General features: G+C 41.7%; 1 protein-coding gene across 2 annotated transcripts in view; it reads right to left on the bottom strand.

The window, feature by feature from the left end:
* COL3A1 (collagen type III alpha 1 chain) overlaps positions 1-22,607 on the bottom strand; it is a 101,284-nt gene that overhangs the window by 16,499 nt on the left and 62,178 nt on the right. For both annotated transcript variants that reach the window (XM_079975905.1, XM_079975906.1), the window contains 23 exons: positions 20,931-21,029; positions 18,852-18,896; positions 18,642-18,740; positions 16,312-16,365; positions 16,031-16,138; positions 15,302-15,355; positions 15,074-15,172; positions 13,586-13,639; positions 13,077-13,175; positions 12,552-12,605; positions 12,402-12,455; positions 11,572-11,625; positions 10,674-10,727; positions 8,282-8,326; positions 8,036-8,134; positions 7,830-7,937; positions 7,030-7,083; positions 6,040-6,093; positions 5,881-5,934; positions 4,228-4,281; positions 2,153-2,260; positions 1,998-2,051; positions 557-610 (listed from right to left, as the gene is read on the bottom strand). In XM_079975905.1, the coding sequence (XP_079832031.1) occupies positions 557-610; positions 1,998-2,051; positions 2,153-2,260; positions 4,228-4,281; positions 5,881-5,934; positions 6,040-6,093; positions 7,030-7,083; positions 7,830-7,937; positions 8,036-8,134; positions 8,282-8,326; positions 10,674-10,727; positions 11,572-11,625; positions 12,402-12,455; positions 12,552-12,605; positions 13,077-13,175; positions 13,586-13,639; positions 15,074-15,172; positions 15,302-15,355; positions 16,031-16,138; positions 16,312-16,365; positions 18,642-18,740; positions 18,852-18,896; positions 20,931-21,029 (1,611 nt within the window). The remainder of the gene's footprint in view (positions 1-556; positions 611-1,997; positions 2,052-2,152; positions 2,261-4,227; positions 4,282-5,880; positions 5,935-6,039; positions 6,094-7,029; positions 7,084-7,829; positions 7,938-8,035; positions 8,135-8,281; positions 8,327-10,673; positions 10,728-11,571; positions 11,626-12,401; positions 12,456-12,551; positions 12,606-13,076; positions 13,176-13,585; positions 13,640-15,073; positions 15,173-15,301; positions 15,356-16,030; positions 16,139-16,311; positions 16,366-18,641; positions 18,741-18,851; positions 18,897-20,930; positions 21,030-22,607) is intronic.

Raw genomic sequence — 22,607 nt, 5'->3', positions numbered from 1 at the left:
TTGGTTTAGAGTCTTCCACTGAGGCATTGAGTGGCTGCTGGTTTTCAGAGCCAGAAGAAATTTGACTCATAACCACAACTGGCCTTTGGTTGAGAAGATTCGCTTTTCACTTAGTGGATTACGTGGGGTTGTTGGGCCTGATACATAGACATGTCACAACTTGTGTGGAAATGGCGTTGGGTAGGATTTAAGCACAGGGAGTCACGAAGAGGCACATCAGCTGCTGGCCTGAGTGTGACCCTGAATTCCACCCAGAGGTTTCTTCCTTACAGCTCTGATGTAGGCGAGTCTGGAAGAACCTAAGCAGGCAATATCGGAGGCTCTGTAGTCTGGGGCAGGTTGGTGTTTCTCCATCAGGAAGATTGTTTTATAATTTATTAAAACAAAAACCAGTTGATTAAGACTTCACAAGCAATATGTGCACAACTTATGGGCAAGTAAATTTTCAAATTCATGTCCATGGAGGTGGGCACTCATCCCTGGCCACTTGAGAACTCAAAGGCAACTGGAGACATTAGTAGCATGGAAAGGATTAAGAAATGGTAGGTATTCTTACACTGTTGCCTGGAGGGCCAGGTAAGCCACGAGTACCAGGAAAGCCAGCCTGACCCTGAAAAATATAAGTGATGCTCAAGTTAACAGGTCATAAAACACTAGTATCTTCAAATACCGAAAAGCAGAATTAAAGGGACTGAAATATCCTTAAGTACATAATTAAATCACCTACTTTGATGACTATGTTGGAAGTTACTACATGAGAGTGAAAAATAACAGCATTTTTTACATGGCAACTAACTGAGATTTACATGGCGAATGTGCCTGTCATAAACACGTCTGGAAACACAAGATTATTGTGGCAACCTAAAGACTCCTAGAAGTATTGCAGCAGAACCTTTCTGGACTTGATAAGATGCAGGAAGCATTATCCTCTGTTGGCAGATATATATTAAGAGACCAATGCTAGAGCACCTTTGTGCAATATGTAGCCATGTTGTGAAAAGATATGAATGCATTTCCATTTTATCTCCACGTAAGAACGGGAGGTCAACATTTTACAACGGATGGGCTGGTCTAACTAAATAATAATCATTTTTATTATTTGTACCCCGTCCATCTGACTGGTTACCTCAGCCACTCTGGGTAGCTTCCATCATATAAACAAAACACAATACAACATTACACATTAAAAAGCTTTCCTATATAGGGCTGCCTTCAGATGTCTTCTAAAGCTTATATAGTTACTCATCTCCTTGGCATCTGATGGGAAGGTGTGCCACTACCAAAAAGGCCCTTTGCCTGGTTTCCTGTAGCTTCACTTCTCACAGAAAGGGAACTGCCAGAAGGCCCTCGGTTTATGTCAAAGCATGCATCAAAATACTTTTGTCAGTTAGAGCTTTCAGGCCAGTTGAACCAAGCGTGTAGTACCTAAACTATCTAAACTACTTTCTTATTTATCTATGTCAGGGGACTCTAGCATGCTTCTCTTAGATCACAGTATACTTTAGCAAGTGCAACTACTTACATCTGACTGGAACTGGAATATGCATCACCATTAAAGGTAAAGGTAAAGGTACCCCTGCCCGTACGGGCCAGTCTTGACAGACTTTGGGGTTGTGCGCCCATCTCACTTAAGAGGCCGGGGGCCAGCGCTGTCCGGAGACACTTCCGGGTCACGTGGCCAGCGTGACATTGCTGCTCTGGCCAGAGCCAGAGCCAGAGCCAGAGCCAGAGCCAGAGCCGCACACGGAAACGCCGTTTACCTTCCCGCTGGTAAGCGGTCCCTATTTATCTACTTGCACCCGGAGGTGCTTTCGAACTGCTAGGTTGGCAGGTGCTGGGACCGAGCAGCGGGAGCGCACCCCGCCACAGGGATTCGAACCGCCGACCTTTCGATCGGCAAGCCCTAGGCGCTGAGGCTTTACCCCACAGCGCCACCTGCGTCCCGATGCATCACCATTGCTTACTGATAAAGAAGAGACTGAAAAAACAATACTCACTACTGGGCCTGGTGAACCTCGCTCTCCTTTTCCTCCTGGGGGACCGGCCGGACCCTAGACAGGATATGAGAACGATACATCATAATGCCAGAAGGAAAATACAGACCAGCAATACATTGACGTCATAAACATTAGATTAGGATATCTATGCTTACGGGTGCTCCAGGGCCTCCTGATGGTCCAGCAGCACCGGGGGGTCCAGGTTCACCACGCTCACCAGAAGGGCCTTTCTCTCCTTTTCCACCAGGTTCTCCATTTTGTCCCTATAGAAAAGTAAGACATGCATGTTAAACATCAACATTATTATCAGTAGGAGACACAGGATTTCTTTTTTCCCAGCCAGAACTTGCCAGAACTCAGTTACAGCACCTCTCAGGTAGGCACCATTGCCATTAAAAGAGAACAAGGGAGTTCCAGCACCTCTTTTTCTAGAAAAATAGCACTGATGAGATATAATAATGACTGATTACGAGGTGAATAATGAGACCTAACAGTAGCTATTGAGTCCTGCTCCCCTGCTTTTTTGCGGGGGCTGCAAATCCTGTCATGGATGATTCTGGTAGAAAGCCTCTCTGAGCTTGGCTTTGGCTGGGGAGGGCGGGCTATAAATAAAATTTTATTATTATTATTATTATTAAAGAGTGCTTTGGGAAAGCTGGAATCCAAATTTAATCACCTGTCAAGCTCAATGTTTGTTTCACTGTAAAGGTAAAGGTAAAGGTACCCCTGCCCGTACGGGCCAGTCTTGACAGACTCTGGGGTTGTGCGCCCATCTCACTTAAGAGGCCAGGGGCCAGCGCTGTCCGGAGACACTTCCGGGCCACGTGGCCAGCGTGACATCGCTGCTCTGGCGAGCCAGAGCCGCACACGGAAACGCCGTTTACCTTCCCGCTGGTAAGCGGTCCCTATTTATCTACTTGCACCCGGAGGTGCTTTCGAACTGCTAGGTTGGCAGGCGCTGGGACCGAGCAGCGGGAGCGCACCCCGCCGCAGGGATTCGAACCGCCGACCTTTCGATCGGCAAGTCCTAGGCACTGAGGCTTTAACCCACAGCGCCACCTGCGTCCCTGTTTCACTCTAGATGCAATTAAAGATGCTTATCGCAAAGTAGTGTGCACAGAGCTAATGTCTTATTAATTTCCCTGACAACTTCACTCAAAGACTGGGCTTTTCAAAAGACCACGATTCCTCCTTGGTTCTGCTCACCACCTCCAGCATTTATTGCTTATAAAAGATGTTACAGGCAATCTCAGTGCAGAGCGAAGGGTAGAATCGCCTCAAGAAGCAACTGGTTGCAGCAGGGCATTCTGCTGTGATCAAAGGAGCACTCAAATTCTGTTTGGCACAAGTACCTTACTATGGGGTTATTGCTGTTTACATGTCATTGAGGTTTTTTCTTTTGTTAAATCACTATATTTTAAAAAGCAGCAGCCAGGTGTACTTGATGCAGAAGCAGAAGCAAGCACATCTGGATTACTATTAGACAAGTGGATGTGCACCAAAAGCTTGCTGTGTTTCCTTTCTCCTAATAGTAGAGCTCCTGTTGAGGGTCCTAGGCAGCTATTTTCTCAGTTGTTCGGAGTCTTAGCCAGCTGGTCTTTCCCAACAATTATCCTAGATTCTGTGGTTGCTGGGCATGGTCAGTCCTTATGGCTAGGCGTTTCTGTTTTTGGTTTCTAAAACATTTATTGTACTTCTGCAAATATCGGAGTTTCACAGAAACCTCTCTCTTGTTTCTGTGGCTTGGTTTTCGAACAGCCTAGTTCTCGAACGTTTTGGCTCCCAAACAATCAAAACCCAGAAGTGACTGTTCTGGTTTTCGAATGTTCTTCTGGAAGCCGAACATTCAACGGGGCCTCCGCAGCTTCTGATTGGCAGAGGAGCTTCCTGCAGCAAATCATAAACTGCGATTTGGAATTCGAACGCTTTGGAAATTGAACAGACTTCCGGAACGGATTCCGTTCGACTTCCAAGGTACAACTGTAGTTCTATTAGCACTCAATGCCTGAATTTACTAGAAGGTTCAATATTTATAGGAAGCTGTTGCCTTCCTCTTGCTATGCACAGGTGAGAGTGAAGATGGGTTAATAAGGATCTTCTGATGTATACTTAAAATCCAGAGCTTCTATGGAAAAAGACTAGGAAAATACAAAAAAGTATCTATCTATGTATGTATCTATCTATGCATCTTTGTACCTATGTCTCTCCCTTCCTCCCTCCCCATACTTACAGGAGCTCCAGGGAAGCCAGCTGGGCCAGGGGGTCCTTGCTCTCCTCGATCACCCTGAAAATGTCAACGAGTAATACAATTAAATCACCTCAGAAGTTTGCAAAGTACCACCTCTATTGCTGTTCCTATTTCAGCTGCTCTGGTTTGCAGATATTCTGCATTTGCAGGGTCCCCCTATTCTCTCCTCTCAAGACATCAAACTGAAAGAGTTTGATCCAAGAAAGTGTGCAAAAGCTTTGATACCCCTTCATAACTGGTTATGCTTTGTTAGCTTGGCAACTTCCTATGGAAATGACTTGATCAAGGATAGGTAAAAGTAAAGGGACCTCTGACAGTTGAGTCCAATCGCGAATGACTGGGGTTGCGGCGCTCATCTCGCTTTACAGGCCGAGGGAGCCAGTGTTTGTCCGCTTCTGCAGACAGTTTTTCAGAGTCATGCGGCCAGCATGACTAAGCCGCTTCTGGAGAACCAGGGCAATGCACGGAAACACTGTTTACCTTCCTGCCGGAGTGGTACCTATTTATCTACTTGCACTTTGACGTGCTTTCAAACTGCTAGGTTGGCAGGAGCTGGGACCGAACAATGGGAGCTCACCCTGCTGCAGGGATTCGAACCGCGACCTTCTGATCAGCGAGTCCAAGCAGCACAGTGGTTTAAACCACAGCACCACCCGCGTGGCTATCAAGGTTGGCAAGCGCCTAAACCCAGACTTTGCTTGAATGCCCTACACATTGACTCATTCCCCACCTGCTGTGTTCAGTTCCTTTCTTATTTCTTTATCTGTTTTGTATACCAATGCAAGAAAGCCATGCATTCCTCCCCTCCCCCTTTGAGATTTTCATATGTTTCTCAGGGGTCCAGCTGTACTCTGTGTGGCAGGAAAGTTAGATAAACCCACAAATGGACATTCTAATAATGAACTATTATTTATCAAGCAGCTAGGAAAGGATCAATAATATTTTAAATAGGACAATAAGGTTAATTTCCCTCAAAGGGAAGAATAGATAATATGTATGTATGTCAACTTGGGTTCCATGATGGAAGAAAGGTGGGATATGAATGCAAGAAAAATAAATAAATAAAAATAAACGTTGATTATATTCTTGTACGTATCTACATGGCCAGACTGTTTTGCTAAAGATGCTTATTTTGTCGATAATCAGTGCTGTGTGCTAGGCATCAATTTTAGTTACACGATTTTATGCCACCAGCAGAGTTAAATGTTTAAAATCTATCACTAGAGATCTTATAATAGACTATTATAAGAAAAATGAATAGGGTACTGTTGAAATCATGGCTCCTTAAATTTGCATAAATGTAAAATGTTAGCGGGGGAAGGGAAAGGAGAGGGAAATATGTGTACAGGTTCCTATTGGTTGGTAGTGAAATTTGTGAGATTGTGCATATAATTTAGTACAGAAGAGGGACTGATTTACTTTCATGTATAGTTTTAAAATACATGCCAAAAAGAAACGATATTCTGGCACTTTCTATTATATATTGATCCCTAAGCAAGCAATCCAACACTCAAAAGTACTATATGTGAAGTCAATGGGTTGTACAGAACTACATTTCTTCCTTGGAAAATACTTTAGGAGCAGTACAAAACAAAAATTGGCTTAAACTATGATTGAAAATAAAGGATCTCTTACGGGACCACCACGGGGACCTGTTGGACCATGAGGCCCAGCTGTACCAGGCTCTCCCTGAAAGAAAATAATATTTTTTTTTTCAGAATTGGATTCTTCAAAATGTGCACAGTTGACATTTACATATGAACAATAATCGCCATTTTGGAATGAGACCTATACCTTGTCTCCTGGTTGGCCTGCTGGACCAGGGGGTCCAATGGAACCGACAGGACCCTGCAGGATGAAATATATATATATTTTCAGCAGTGTAATTTTAATAAAAAAAATGTGAACACAACTTTCAACAAAGTCTGGAAAGCAAAAGTGTTCTGAATATTCTTTTCCCAGACTTCTGGTTTCCTGCGGAGGTAATGGCAGCGCGGAATTGATCGCTCAGCAAAAAAGCGATCAGCTCCGAGGCTTGCAGGGGTTATAGGTGATCTATAGGGTAAATCTGGGTTGTTGTTGTTTTATACTTTCATGCTATGAGAATTAGTGATGGTGCTGAAATTCCAAACTGGGTAAGGGAATGGAACTGAATCTTCCACTTTGGAAATACCAAGCTGAAGTCAAATCTCTGCATCTCAAAATAGGCTCACCCACTACCAGCTGTCAAAGCTGATCCCCACCACTAAACACACACACACACACACACACACACACACACACACACACACATGTTAAGTTGGGGAGAAATGGCTAGGAGGGTTCAAAACAGTCAAACATCTATTAATGCTGAGGAGCATGGGCTATATAGAAGTCTGCATTGCCTCCCAGCTCAGGAGCATCCACTGCTACATGGGAGCATAGAGTGTGTGGGTTACAATCCCTCCCTGCTTCATCCACTGAGCAGAGAAATATTGGAAAACTGCACTCCCTGTGCAGTAAACACTCCTGAGCATACACATGACTGTCTATTTCCAATGTGACCTGTGTCATTGCTACCAACCCTCCCTTGATGGCCTCCGCTGCTGGTTCCTGCCCTCTGGACTTACCTGACAAGGGGAAGTTTGGGAAACTGGGGAAACTGGTAGGGAAGGTTAGCAAGGAGCCCCCCAAACTCATATAATGAGCTGGAAGAGAACTATTGGAAATCCACCCTCCCGCCATGTATGAAGGGATGTTGTAGCCAAGTTATCTAAAAATGAACCCATGGGAGGTTTTACTCACTCGGACACCATCTTTTCCAGGCAAGCCATCTCCACCTCTGCTACCAGGCTCTCCCTGTCAAACAAAGCTTATATGGTTACCAGAACAGGAAAAAGGGAGAAAGAGGCATCACTGCTATTTCTTAACATTGCTAAATCACCAGGAGTTTGTTTGCTGAGATCAGTGTTGTAGATATAATGACTCTCCCAACAGAGTCAATCTACTTAGTGTCTGGAAAAGGGTCATTCCCTCCCTGCCAATCTGTAATTTATGTTCCTATGCCTATTGTTACCAGTGGCACAGAACTGGTACACAGCCTGCTGTGAGAAAACACTGGTTTTAACAAAGTATATAAAGTATACAAGGAAGGATTAGGAAGTATTAGAAAGTTATGAATCAGGACGCTGAGTCAATCATGGAACTCAAGTGCAAATCTGATCAATAAGTTCAGGGTTAAAGAGTCAAACCGAACCAATCCCACTAATATAAACATAATATGGTGATTAATAACCCATTCTTTTTGTTTCAATTAGAGTCCTACTGACTCCAATGGAAGCTAACTCCATGTAAGTATACTTAGGGCAGGGGTGAGAGAGGTATGCTACCTGAAGATTTGACCCCAATATTTTTATATATCATTTTGTATCCAAAAAGTGGGGATCTCAGGAAAGATAAGTACCTGCAGCTTTTAGTGGCCTCATCTGGCAATGCAGTTTTTCAAGGAACCTATGATCAGGTCAGTAGTAAAGCTAGCCAGATGATCATTATGAGTTTAGAATAGCATGCGTTGTTGTTGTTGTTGTAAGTACAAAAGTGCATACCTTGTCCCCTTTAGGTCCAGGGTTTCCATTGGCTCCTCTATCTCCAGGCATTCCTTGTAAACCTTGTAGTCCGGGACCTCCAGGAGGACCTGGAGGACCAGCTGGGCCCTAGTGGAATGTTTTAAGAAGCTATTACATGACAACAAAAGAGGAAGACCGGAAATATTTTGTAAGGTGTGCACAAAACTAAATAAACTTGTACATACCTTTGCACCTTCTGGTCCAGGAGGACCAGCTCCACCTCTACTTCCTGGGGGACCCTGAGGTCCTTGTGCACCTCGTTCTCCTGGGATGCCATTTTCACCCTAATATGAATTAAAACATTTCGCTTTGCACAATCTCCAAGGGCCACAGCATGTATTTGTTTGGTTCCCAGCCCCCCTGTTCCATACTTAAACACACACACACACACACAAACCCAAAACACATGGAGCAGTTGTTACAAAATGTACCTTGGTCCCTGGGAGTCCTGGAGCTCCATTTTCACCTCTTGGACCCTGATATGAACCAAATGCAGATAGATTACTTACATGTTTCATGAAATACATATTCATTAATGCTTAACACGCACCCAGGCATTTTCTTTTGAGCCATGTCTCCAGTTTATTACCTAATATATACAGTTGTCATACTAATACAATCCATTAGCAGCAGATAAACCTCGTCATTTTTATCATATTGATCAAGTTTTAGTCATTTTATATAAACCTAGGGACTAGCTTTGCCAAGTGTTATTGGGAGACATTGCAATATAAAGTTATTTTGTGGGCTTATTACACTTTTTGCTGCTCATATTTGATACAACTTTAGATTTTCAAATTGTTTCAGATGCTTCTTAATTTTCATGAAAAGTTATAATTAATTGTGTCCAAATCTTTGCTGCTCTGAGTAAGATACATTTGTGCAATTGACTTCAAATTTTGATTTTATTTTTAAAATAAATATTTGTTTTTAAATTACTTTTAATGCTATTAACAAGGGGCACATCTTTATTTGGTGAAATTGTATGCCATAAATGCGTAAGAGTAATCTGCCCAAATGGATAGAAAAGTTATTATAATGTCCATAATGGAAAACATATATATAATACCACAGCTGCATTCTGAAACACACTAACTAAGAATTAAGATACATTGAATATAGGAAATCTTACTTTCATGAAAAGCTGCATAATATTGCATTCCTAGCCATCTCAATATAACCTGGCAATATCCTGAGTAATTGATTGGATTTATAGGTCATGTCATGGCCATAGTTCTCAGACGATGGATTGCTCACACTTCAGTTGCTAAAGGTACTGTGAACAGTACAAGTAACAAACTAGACATCCTTCAAAAGCTTACAGTGCATCTAATTATCTGTTATTTTTGGTTTGAAGTAAACTATACATTATTTGGATCCAGAAACTGAACCAGTACTAACTTTCTTTAAGGTTTTAAAAAGATAATTCCATTCTAATTTATCAAAACCCTTTTTGACCTGTAGGAAAATGCTAACAACCCACACTCTTTTCTATCCTCGTGTTTAGTCCTGATATAATAGTTTTCTATGCCCTACAGTTTGTATGAAATCCTGGCATATCAGGAGAATATAGATTTTTATTTAAGTAAGAAGCAAATATTGATGGAAACATTTTGTAGACATTGTTTTTTAAAAATATAGCTTTTTTAAAAATCACATTCCTACTAAACATGAATTTATTTGACAACAGTCATGATTATGTGATATGTTTTCTATAAATATTAACCTTGTTCATATTTGGAACATATATGGAATATATTTTATGCTACTCTTTCTTTTTAAAGTTTTATATTATTATTATTATGCTTTATTTTTCTACTATGTTGTAGGTTTTTTAAAAAAATTATTTGGCTCATGAGTCACATCACTTCATGGCAGTAATTACTTGGTATGTAATACCTCATTAATTGTTTAATTAAACCTATACTAGAAACTTCTCCCTGACATGCTCACTTTTGATATCCATGAGAATTATTTGAGATGGCATTCAAAACACATGATAGTCCTGCTTTTGGTCTGTGATGGTCCTGTCCAACAACAGATAAATCATGTGAAGCTGATGATTGTGTACACTAAAATCTTTCATCCAGTGGGTCACAACAATCCATAACCAGATCATGAGCTATCTAACATGTGTCATGCCGGTGATGCAATGCCCATTTATTTTGGAGAGAGAAAACAAAAATGAAAAACAGACGAGGGGGAGAAACATGGGGGGGGGATCTAAATAGAAGGAGGAAGGTAATGTAAAGCAAAATTCATATATGTCAATAAATTCCAGAAGATTCCATGTAGCAAAGTGGGGTTAAGAGTAAAGTTTCGGCTCTGAGAAGTCTGAATATATCTAGCAGGCAGCAAATCCTTTTTTTCTGGACATGATGATGAGCGAAGCTAGAGGTTTTGTTGACCATAGCTTCCAAAAGCACTTCTAGATGAAATATGAACATTAGAGAATGGTTTTGGAAGTAAAAACCTTATCAGTTTCAAATACTATTTCAGAGCAATGTCCTACAAGTCTAATCCCCACCCCGCCACTGCCTCTGGAAAATGGCTCTATGTTAACATACAGTTAGGACTCAGAATTCATTATAGCAACCTTGGAATTTTCCTTGTGTCCCAGGTTTGCTAGGGCTGATATTTCAGCAGTGATATATGCCACCATTTCCAGATATCATTTAGATGCTGCTGTGATAGTATGTGGGAAAGCCTGCATGTTTTTCGCCACACCACTCAGCACTGTGTATCTGGGCATCCATTTTTTTTTCTGGAGGTGAAGATTGAGGGGAAAGAGGAGCGAAAAGATAAGATGAAAGGACAACTTACAGCTTCTCCAGGCTTTCCATTCTCTCCGGGTCCGCCAGGAGGACCAGGTAGTCCCTAGGAGAGGCAAAAGAACTCATTACACATATATAGGTCTGCTTTTCCAGCACATGGTGCTGCATGACTTTATAAATAAAAATTCAGAAAGAGTAGAAAGTAGCTTCTTCCACTTAGTGATTTCCATCTGAATATAGGCATTATATTGTGTCAAACCACTGACCCATCTTTTCAGTTATTGTCTACTCTGATTGGCATCGGCCTATTTTCCCCACCTGCCTTACATTCTTTAACTAGAGATGTCAGGGAATAAGCCTAGATCCTTAAGCATGCAAAATGGCTACTCCATCTCTGAGTCAATACTATTTATCTTCCATGATAAGGGAAAATGTGCAGTTCAAGAGTAACCCTAACAAAGGTTATGTTTGCAGCCTGCCACCAACAATTCTTTGTATAGTCAAATGTGAGGCTAACCTGAAGGGTCTATGTCAAGGAAAACATCTGTAGGAATATTGAAGGAAACCTACAAATAGGATTAGATAAATTCCTTGGGAGGTATTTATGGATCTTTTACAACTCCTTTTAGATGACCAGTAGCTAAATTTGATAACCCGATGGTGTCTTTGTAGTTGGGAAAGGCATAAAAATACAGAGTAGGGAAACCTATGGTACCTTGCTTTTTTCTGGTTGAAATTGGCTCAGTTACATTGCTCAAATCCCACTGATTCTGATGGGATGGGATAAGCAAGCTGAGTTCAGGATTGCAGACTTGAACATCAAAATATAATTAAATGATTTGAGTCATAAATGCATTTCCACAGTTTTGCCCTAACTTGCTTTTAAAGAATCTGGTTTGGAAAAACATATATACTCAAGAATGAATAACAGCTGAATATCAAAATACCTGGAATCCAGGTGGTCCTGTTGCTCCTGGCTCTCCTCTTTCCCCAGAAGGACCCTGGAAAAACAGAGGGGGAAAGTAGTCATAATAGTTTGCCAACACACTCTACTCATCATTGGCACATCTGTACTGTTTTGTTCCTGGATATGTTGAGATAAAGAAACAATAAGAGGGCAACACTAATCAAGAAGAAGAGTTTGGATTTGATATCGCACTTTATCACTACCCGAAGGAGTCTCAAAGCGGCTAACATTCTCCTTTCCCTTCCTCCCCCACAACAAACAGTCTGTGAGGTGAGTGGGGCTGAGAGACTTCACAGAAGTGTGACTAGCCCAAGGTCACCCAGCAGCTGCATGTGGAGGAGCGGAGACATGAACCCGGTTCACCAGATTACGAATCTACCGCTCTTAACCACTACACCATGAAGAAGAAGAAGAAGAAGAAGAAGAAGAAGAAGAAGAAGAAGAAGAAGGTGGCAAAAGTACTGAATTCCTGATGAATGATTCCCTGTTCTGCTCCCCTCAATCTCATTTCCAATGCTATCGGAACAAACATACTCATTTCCCCTAAATATCAAAAAATATTTTGCATGGTTACCAGATGAAATTTGTGCTCCACTGCCTGATGTCAAGTGAAGTCCCAGACAGAATTACAGATAGGACAGGTGATAAATTTACTTTGTCTTTTTATAGCCAAAAGTTACATTTTTAGTAGATATGATATAATTGGGATGCTGCAACAGTAATTGCAGGTTGGAGTAGATGACCTTTGAGGCCTCTTCCAACTCTGAGTCTATGAAATTGTTGTCATGTTTCTCACTAAAGCTTACTTACAGAAGGTCCTGGAGGGCCTTGTGCTCCTGCTTCACCATCCTTTCCTGGTTGTCCCTGTTAAATAAGAATTGGTGTTAGTTACGGTCAGCATAATGCCATAAAGATATAATATGGAATTACTAGCAGATTGATTACGGTAATTCTACTCACCAGTCCGCCAGGAGGTCCAGGTGAACCTCTCTCTCCATTTTTACCTGGTGAACCCTAAGAAATACAAAACATATGGCAGAGTTGAAATGTATCTCTGAAATCTTTTGTTTTGTTTTGTTTTTAATAGTGGAAAATTTCAATGGCTATGGACTGAAAGCAATAAAAGTTCAGTGTACCAGATTCTATTTATTATCAAAATAATGTGATAGAGCCATAATTAATGGCCAGTCACAGACATTCAGGGGTGCCATACTCAAAATAGAGACAGACTGGACTTTTTTTTCCAGCTGGGACTCACTGGAACTCAGTTCCAGAACCTCTCAGGTGGGCACCATTGCCATTCTAAGAGAACAACAGAGAACAACAGAGATATTCATGGTGAGTTCTGGCACCTCTTTTTTTGTAGGAGAAAAAGCACTGGGAACAGATATTCTGTTGTCTGAGTCACAGCACCATGACTTTATAGAAGCTGTAAGTATAAGTAAGTGTAGCCTCTTAAGTATATATTCTTCAGATTATACTAACCTCACTACCTTTGGGACCAGGAAAACCCATCACTCCTGGTTGACCTCGTGGACCTGCTGGTCCTGGGGGACCACTTCGCCCTGATTCTCCTGGGGACCCCTGATGAAAACAAATGCAAATTAAATGTATAGGGACATGTAAAGAAACAACAAAGAAATATTGAAACCCCAAGGGATCATCTTGCTGTTGTGAGTTAAACAAAGACAGTTCTAGATTATCCTGTCATTTTAAACATTCTTGAACGATTTGAAAAACACACACAGACAAAAACAAGAGAACACTAAGACACTGAAAGTATACGTTCATCTAATAATATTTGGTGTCCCCATAAATGTTAGCTAAGTAGGGTTGACAGTGCCATTTAGTAAAACCCAGAGTAAAAGCTTTGCTAATATAACTTCAGAGCAAACCAATGTACTCAGTAAATTTAAACAAGCTGCTATATTTATTTTATTACAGATGTGAAAATCAAGGATGGTAACAGGAGTGGCATAAAGTTATTTACTTACAGAAGGACCTGGTTTTCCATCCTGTCCTGGGCTTCCTGGGCTTCCTGTTAAACCCTGCACAAAGAAATCAAAATAGTATTTGGGTAAAAGAGACCTTTCGTAAGAGGACATTTTAGGGTTCCATTTTATTTTTCCCACTGTTACAGCATTAGCTTTGAAGACAAGCTTCATTAAGTGGTAGGGCATGTCATTTTAGGGTGTGGAACTTAATTTTTGCTAATCTCTCCAGTGAAGGGTCTTAAAAAATTCGGTGTGAAAAATTCAAATCTGCTATTTTGTGGCTGGACAACTATTAGCTTGGTATGTTTACTTTTGGTGCAATAGCACACAAAATGCTTTCAGAAAACAAAATAATTTGAATTTTCCCTTCTGCAAATGTCAGGTGATGCTAAATAAATTAATTAAAAATATAATTGCAAGTGCTTGGCAAATATTTTCAATGAATTACACACACTTTGCTTGCTTAGAAAAACTAAATTACATTACTTTAACCAAAATTCCTTTTGAATTCCAAAGTCATGTTACAACTTTTTATCTCTTCTCATTTTTGGAATTTGAAAGTTGACAAATTCAAGATGTCCTAGTGGTGCAGTCAAGAAACAAGTCCACCATTTCTTCTCTATAATGAAGCACAGCTCTTTATAAGATTGACCACTAAGTGCATAGTTGTAAATGGATTCTCAAGGACTTGGACACTGGTAGGAATTATCTAGAAATCTAGAAAGTTAGTATCTGGATATTAGCAGAATAAAGTATTGGCATATGAGCTCTTTGTTACTATAGCTAGTCATCTTAGCCATCACTAATATGGAATATATATAACATTGTGTGTGTGTAAACAAAATAAAAAAATTCCTTCCAGTAGCACCTTAAAGACCAACTAAGTTAGTTCTTGTGTGTGTGTGTGTGTGTGTGTGTGTGTGTGTAAAGAACCCCTAGACAGATAAGTCCAGTCAAAGGTCTATGGGGTTGCGGCGCAGAAGCTGGAAGAGAGCAACGGGAGCTCACCCTGTCACAGAGATTCGAACCGCCAACCTTCTGATCGGCAAGCCCAAAAGGCTCAGTGGTTTATAGCACAGCGCCACCCGCATCCTTATCTATATCATTTATATCTATCTATCTATCTATCTATCTATCTATCTATCTATCATCTATCTATCTATCTATCTATCTATCTATCTATCTATCTATCTATCTATCTATCATCTATATCTATCTATCTATCATCTATCTATCTATCTATCTATCTATCTATCTATCTATCTATCTATCATCTATCTATCTATCTATCTATCTATCTATCTATCATCTATATCTATCTATCTATCATCTATCTATCTATCTATCTATCTATCTATCTATCTATCTATCTATCTATCTATCATCTATATCTATCTACCTATCATCTATCTATCTATCTATCTATCTATCTATCTATCTATCTATCTATCTATCTATCTATCCCATGCAGAAGGCATTTTAACTTACTCTCATTCCTGGAAGGCCTGGGCTGCCATCACGTCCTGGTTCACCCTGAACGCCTCTTTGTCCTGCAGGACCAGGAGAGCCTCGTTCACCTGGGCCACCCTTAAATGACATTGAAACAAATTGCAATATAGGATTAGTAACCGACTGTGGAAATATAAAGTTGTAATTTGAGGAAAAACAATAAGCAAAGTAGAAAGTGAACAGTTTAGCAGGAAGAGAAGAGTATACCTTTTCACCTGGAAGTCCATTACTGCCAGGAGGGCCGCGAAAACCTGGGGCACCCTGAAGGAAAAAACCAACAGAAATATTCATGTTGTGGGTCACTTAATAGCAGAGGAAAAGGATGCTACATCCCAATGAAGCAGAGAGGTCAAATGCATTTTCAATCTTTTATTTGTACTGAGATGTCCACATAACAGTATATATATATGAGAGATGATGTATGAGATTTAGTCAAAAGAATAACTGTAGGCGACATTTCACATTGGATGAAAAGTTTATCTGTTGCTGCTCTAGAATTCACGTACACTGGACCTGATCCAGCTAATGAAAGGACAAGGTCTTTGCACCGAAGAACTTACAATTTAATGCTCCCGACGGTGAAAAGTGCTATAGTTGGGGACCAAGCTGCAAATCCACACTGTTTCTCAAATATATATATATATTCAAGAATGACAATCTCGTTGGCTTTTTTCTAGTGAAAAAAGCTCTTACTCTATTTTATTCTCTTGAATTTACCGCCTTCTGAATAGTCCCTTAAGTTGGGCAAGGCTAATGTTTTGCTGCTTCAGTGGGATTTAGGTTGCAATCCTATCCATACTTAGCTGGAAGTAAGTCCACTGAATTCAGCCTGAACTTAATTCTGAGCAGACATGAGTCTGGTTGCACTGTTGGTCACACGAGTCATTTCAAAGGTGTGTTTCCCTTTGTCTAAAACCTGATCTGCTGAGTACTTACGCGTTCTCCTGGACTTCCAGGTATACCATTTGTGCCAGGTTGACCAGGTGCCCCTGCCTTGCCTTCTTCTCCTGGAGGACCAGCAGCGCCGGGAGTACCATTTTCACCCTTATAATGAAATACAATAAAATATTATTAACTGGTAAAGCTGGAGGAGTCCCAAAGATAAAATCTCACTACAGCAGTGTACCGGTATCCTTTGAAACCAATTTTCCATGAGCAGGAATTACAGTCCCCCCCCCCATCCAAACCTACTAGGTACTGGGTTGACAAATACTCACTCGTTCACCTCTTGGTCCCGGTTCTCCTTTTCCACCATTCTTACCAGGTTCACCCTAAAGAGAACATACAACCCTTAAAATTTAACCAAAAGACTTATTAAACAGCAATTGTTCCAGCAGGTAAAGCACTTCACATTATAAAAAGGTAAAGGTAAAGGACCCCTATATGGTTACGCCCAGTCAAAGGAGACTATGCGATGCGGCGCTCATCTTGCTTTCAGGCCAAGGGAGCCAGCATTTGTCTGCAGACAGCTTTCCAGGTCATGTGGCCAGCATGACTAAAAAGCTTCTGGCACAGCAGAACACTGTGACAGAAACCAGAGTGCATGCAAACACCATTTACCTTCCTGCCACAGTGGTACCTATTTGCAGTATCTACTTGCACCGGTGTGCTTTCAAACTGCTAGGTTGGCAGGAATTGGGACAGAGCAATGGGAGCTCACCCTGTCATGGGGATTCGAACCCACAACCACAGCGCCACCCACATCCCTATACCTCACATTATACTTCCAATAGAATGTGAGGTTTCACTGACTTAGACCAAATGAACAACACATGCTAGGAGAAAAATTGTGCTGTTCTGTAATTTAGGATCACGTTGTATGCATTCGGCGAAGTGGATTCTGCAGCACTAAAGCTTTTGCCATGACACTCTTTGTCATTTTGCTGCAACAGGGTAGCTGCCCCTGTGGTCAAGATTAATGGCTGTTTCAGACATGCACATTCACCGCTTGACTTGCTTGTTTGAATGAGCCAGCAAAGATCAAACACTACAATGACAGCTTTCATAAAATATCACAGTGGCTTGGACTTAATCATACATAGAGAAGACCCATTGAAATCAATGGGACAAGTTAGTCACAGCTAACTTAAGTCTCATTAATTTCAGTGAAGCTACTCTAAGCATGATTATGCCTTGATCAAACATGGCTTTTCAATGCCCTTAGTGTTGAGTAGGCAAGCGAAAAGCAATCTAGTAAAATCTGCTGCTGAATATTCATCTTGAGCACAAAGTATTGTCAGACCCATTGTCTGCCATGATCTCTCAAGAATTCTTGCTATTTAGGATGCAAAGCACATGGAATTATTCCTAAGCATGACTGAACCCACCCTAAAGTTACGCATTTTTATTTGTCGTGCCACTATATCTAGTAAAATATTTTCTTATCATTAATATTTTTGGCTTCTAGTGCCATCCCCATTTGTATTATATTGTCAAGGCGTCGAGAGTCCTCTCCTCCTGTTGATAACTTCACAGATAAGAATTAATGAGCAGTTTATAATTTATAGTCCTTTTTTATTCAGTCATCTGGTTGCAAGCAAAAATCCACATCTCTCCACTAGGAGAGCAGTTGGCTACTCTAAATCCTTCCCCTTCCATCCCCCGCAACATCCTGGGCACCAGCAGTAAGTTCCTCCTCTCTGCATTCTTTGTTCTCTAATACAGACAGACCTCCTAGTTCTTGGGGAGGGGGGTCCCTCACACTCTAATGACGTCTCTGCTGGCTGTTCCCTCCCCTCTGTTTCTCTTTCCATTATCTCGTAGCTAGGTAACTCCTGCCAAAGCTGCTCAGTGTCTGTGTCTCTCCCTGCTTCTGAAACCACAGGAGACAAGGGGGGACAAATCTTCCCCCTCCAGCTCCTCTTCAGAGAAGAGCTGCTCTGCCCGAGAATGCATTCCCCAACCCTCTGATTCAGGTTATTCCCAGGCATATATCGATAATAACAGCAAGTTAAAGTTAGATTAGCCTCAACCAGAGCCAGGGCCTTTTCAACACTGGCTTCGGCCTGGCGGAATGTTCTGTCTCATGAGACCAGGGCCCTGCGGGATCTGATTTCTTTCCACAGGGCCTGTAAGACAGAGTTGTTCCACCTGACCTTTGGCTTAGAATCAATTTAATTCCCTCCCCCCCTTTCTTCTTTCCTTTCTCCTCCTGTGATGAGGCTGCATTTTAATGTCTTAATTGTTTTAATGTTGTATTTTAATCTTGTTTTTAAATTGTATTTCAATCAACTTGTTTTTATTATTGGTGGTTAGCCGCCCTGAGCCCAGTCTTGGCTGGGGAGGGCGGGGTATAAATAAAATTTATTATTATTATTATTATTATTATTATTATTATTATATTAAGATGTAATAGTTTTCAGGAGGTAACATGGAAAGTTGGAAGCTCAAAAGATAATCTTCCCCAATTAGGTTCAAATCATATCCTTGTGCCTATAAGTACTGTATAGATTGCAGGCGTTGCTTTGCAACATCTGTAGGATTGCAGATGTTGTTTTCCTGAATCCAATTTTCATGTAAACTTGACAAAGATGAGCTGGCGACTTACAGCTGGACCTCTTTGTCCAGGGATTCCATTGGTACCCGGGGGGCCAGGAGGACCACGACCTCCGCTCAGTCCAGGAGCACCAGCCATGCCAGCAGGACCCTGTGGGGAAAGAAAATGTGCTCAAATTTACAAATTCCCTTGTGATATTGAATAAAATGGGAGCTTAGACCACAGGCACAGCCAATGTGGCATGACAGCAGGGTTACTTACTGGGGGACCCTTTGCACCAGGACTTCCATCTCTACCTCCAGGACCCTAGAGAGAATAGGTGATAATGTTTAGAAATGAGTGCATGGGAAAAGCTGCGGAAAGCAGATATAAAATTTACTGCTTGCTATGCTCTAAAAGAAAATTATATGAAAATGTCATATAGATGGTACTTAGCACCTAACAGATTATCTAAAATGTATAAGAAGGTTCCTAATAATAACTGGAAGTGTAAACAGGTAGATGGGTGGTTTTTTTACATATATTTGCGGTGGATTTGCAAGAAAGCGAGGGTATTTTGGGAAATGATACACGATGAGATAAAAAAATGCTTAAAATGAGTCTATTGAAAAAGCCCGAAGCGTTTCTGTTAGGGATGATAGGGGCAGAAATCCCACTGAAAATGTGAATAAGTTGTTTATGTATGTAACAACAACAGCTAGGATTCTATATGTGCAGAAATAGATGGAAGAAGAAGTTCCAACCGAAGAAGAACGGATAAGTAAAATAATGGACTATGCAGAACTGGCAAAATTAACAGCAAAATCAAGAGATTCTAATGATGAGGGTTTTATGGAAAAATGGATGCCTTTTTTGGACTATTTAAAGAAATTTCATAGTATGACGAACTCATGAGTAGGATTTCAGCTATGAGTAACAGAAGTACAGTGGTGCCTTGCAAGACGAAATTAATCCGTTCCGTGAGGCTCTTCGTATAGCGGTTTTTTCGTCTTGCGAAGCAAGCCCATTGACGGCTTAGCGGATTAGCGCTATTAGCGGCTTAGCGGCTTTTAGCAATCAGCTGTTAAGCGGTTTATCAGCGGATCAGCTGATAAGCAGCTTAGCAGCTTAGGAAAAGGGGGGAAAAGGGGGAAAAAACCTGCAGGAACTCGCAAGACATTTTCGTCTTGCGAAGCAAGCCCATAGGGAAATTCGTTTTGCGAAGCACCTCCAAAACGGAAAACCCTTTCGTCTAGCGGGTTTTCCGTCTTGCGAGGCGTTCGTCTTGCAGGGCACCACTGTAATTAGATTGTAATATTGTGGTTCGAGGACCCGACCCCCACGAAGTGAAATGAAGACACAGGGACACGTGATATAAGGTTAATGGGCTAGAAAAGGCCACAACTTTATTGATTACAGCAATGCAAAGGTATTGGCTTAGGCATTGGATCGCGAAACAAGTGGGTTTATTCACCAGGGGTTCATCACCTGTTGATGCTAATCCAACTATAGGCTCACCCCTGATGTCACCGAGGGTTGTGCCATGGCCTCCCGCCAAGCAGGCTTCGGACGGAATACACGACCGCCAGATTCCTTTAACGGAATACCCCTAGAAATTGAAGGCATAGGCGATGGCCACACCTAGCACTTCGACACACCACAACACATTATTCCAATGCCTAACCTACCGACCAATACCACAAAAGTTGTGACGATTGCTACGAGATAGGCGAAAAAACCAAAAAGCTTAATGCCAAATGGAAAAACTCCTACCAGGCCCCCTGGGCAACCAGGGCGACCAACCTAAGGTCCATAGCAAGGCCAATGACCTAGGCCCTAACTAAAAGGGAGTGGAGGGTGAGTGACTCGCGACGAGACGATGGCAAAGAATGAGGCCGGCGAGAGGCTGGCGCTGCAGCAAAAGGCTTCTGAACACGCCCCCTCTGTGGCACCTGGTTGGATGCCTACCGGGGGGCGTGGGCGCCAGCCAGGTGAGGTGGAGGCAGGGGGCTAACGCCCCCTGCTAGAGACAGTGCTCGGGCTCCCGCCCACAACCACTCCCCTCTTTTTCAGGGAGGAGAGTCTTTGTGGTTATAACTTGATAGATAGAAGATAGGGTGAAGCAGACAACAACTCCATGGAAAAGGAGGTTGGAAGCTGACAAAAATAAGAGAAAAGACAAAACTGTGTTTTGACTGTATAAGTTAAAAATGTTGAAACTTAATAAAATAGAAATGAAAAAAAGAGAATAGGTAATAACGTTGACATTCATGGAAGCAGCTTTTAAAATTTCTCTATGAAACAGATTTTACTAGGTGAGTAAAACAATGTATGAGTTTATAAAGGACATATGATACTTACAGCAGGACCAGGACCACCAGGTTGTCCTTGAGGACCAGGTTCTCCTCTTGCTCCAGGAGACCCACTAGAGCCAGGGGGGCCAACAGGGCCAGTTTCACCCTGAATAGAAGAGAGCAAGCAATCGGTTTTAACAAACAAAACTCAGTAGCCTGATGATTTCATCCTACTTTGCCAAACCTTTTTCAGGCATTACAAATATAGGCCACCACAAAACATCCATCTATAAAATTTTAAAATATATACAGTTATAAACAGCCATGTAAAATATGTAATAATGAGGATTTTCATTGGAGTTTCTTCTGATGCTTTCATTAAGTGGAAGATCACATCACACGAGGGACATGGCAATCAGACACCATCAACGGTGTCTCCGAAAAATTTGACACATCACTTGGGAAGACAGGAGAACTAATGCCAGTGTACTGGAAGAAGCAAAGGTCACCAGTGTTGAAGCAATGACTCTTCAACATCAACTTTGTTGGACTGGTCATGTTGTGTGGATGCCTGATGTTCGTCTTCCAAAGCAACTACTCTATTCCAAACTTAAAAATGGAAAGCGTAATGCTGGTGGTCAACAAAAGGGGTTTAAAGACTGTCTCAAGGCAAATCTAAAAAAATGTAGTATAAACACTGACAACTGGGAAACACTGGCCTGCGAGCACTCCAGTTGGAGAACAGCCTTTACCAAAGGTGTCATGGGCTTTGAAGACACTCGAACTCAGGACACAAGGGATAAACGTGCTAAGAGGAAGGCACGCTTGGCAAATCCACACCGTGATCAACTCCTGCCCGGAAACAAATGTCCCCACTGTGGAAGGACGTGTGGATCCAGAATTGGCCTCTACAGTCACTTACGGACTCAATGTTAAAACAGTGTTTATGGAAGACAATCTTACTTGGCTACAAGTGATCGCCAAAGAAGAAGAAGAAGAAGAATTCTTCAGCACAAAGTAATGTCAGCAAATATGTTTGTCATGATCTCTCAATAATTGTTGCTATCTAGAATGTGAAGGAAAGGGCGCATGGAATTGTTTTCCGAAAAAGTTAGTGGAAACTAAGGATACATCAACACCAAACACATTCATTGTTTTTTTACTATTCTGACTCTCCCCACAAAGGGATACTGAAATCCATAATCGATGAGGCACTGAAAATCCTCTTGCAGATATCTACACAGTACCTTGTTACATTTGCATCAACAGAGAAGATTTTATATCTGGAACTTGGCCATTCAAATCCACAAGTGTTTCAATTAAAATTACACTGCATGGTTTTTTTGGGGGGAATAACCACTTCACATGCTATTGATAAAGGGTAAAGGGACCCCTGACCATTAGGTCCAGTCGCGGATGACTCTGGGGTTGTGGCGCTCATCTCGCTTTATTGGCCTAGGGAGCCGGCGTACAGCTTCCGGGTCATGTGCCAGCATGACTAAGTCGCTTCTGGCGAACCAGAGCAGCACACGGAAACACAATTTACCTTCCCGCTGGAGCGGTACCTATTTATCTACTTGCACTTTGACATGCTTTTGAACTGCTAGGTTGGCAGGAGCAGGGACCGAGCAACAGGAGCTCACCCCGTCGCGGGGATTCAAACTGCCGACCTTCTGATCGACAAGCCCTAGGCTCTGTGGTTTACCCCACAGCGCCACCCGTGTCTCACATGCTATTAATAGAT

Source organism: Podarcis cretensis, assembly GCF_951804945.1.
Source record: "Podarcis cretensis genome assembly, chromosome: 1".
Taxonomy (NCBI): domain Eukaryota; kingdom Metazoa; phylum Chordata; class Lepidosauria; order Squamata; family Lacertidae; genus Podarcis; species Podarcis cretensis.
The sequence above is the reverse complement of the archived record's forward strand: the minus strand, read 5'-3'. Positions and strand labels throughout refer to the sequence as shown.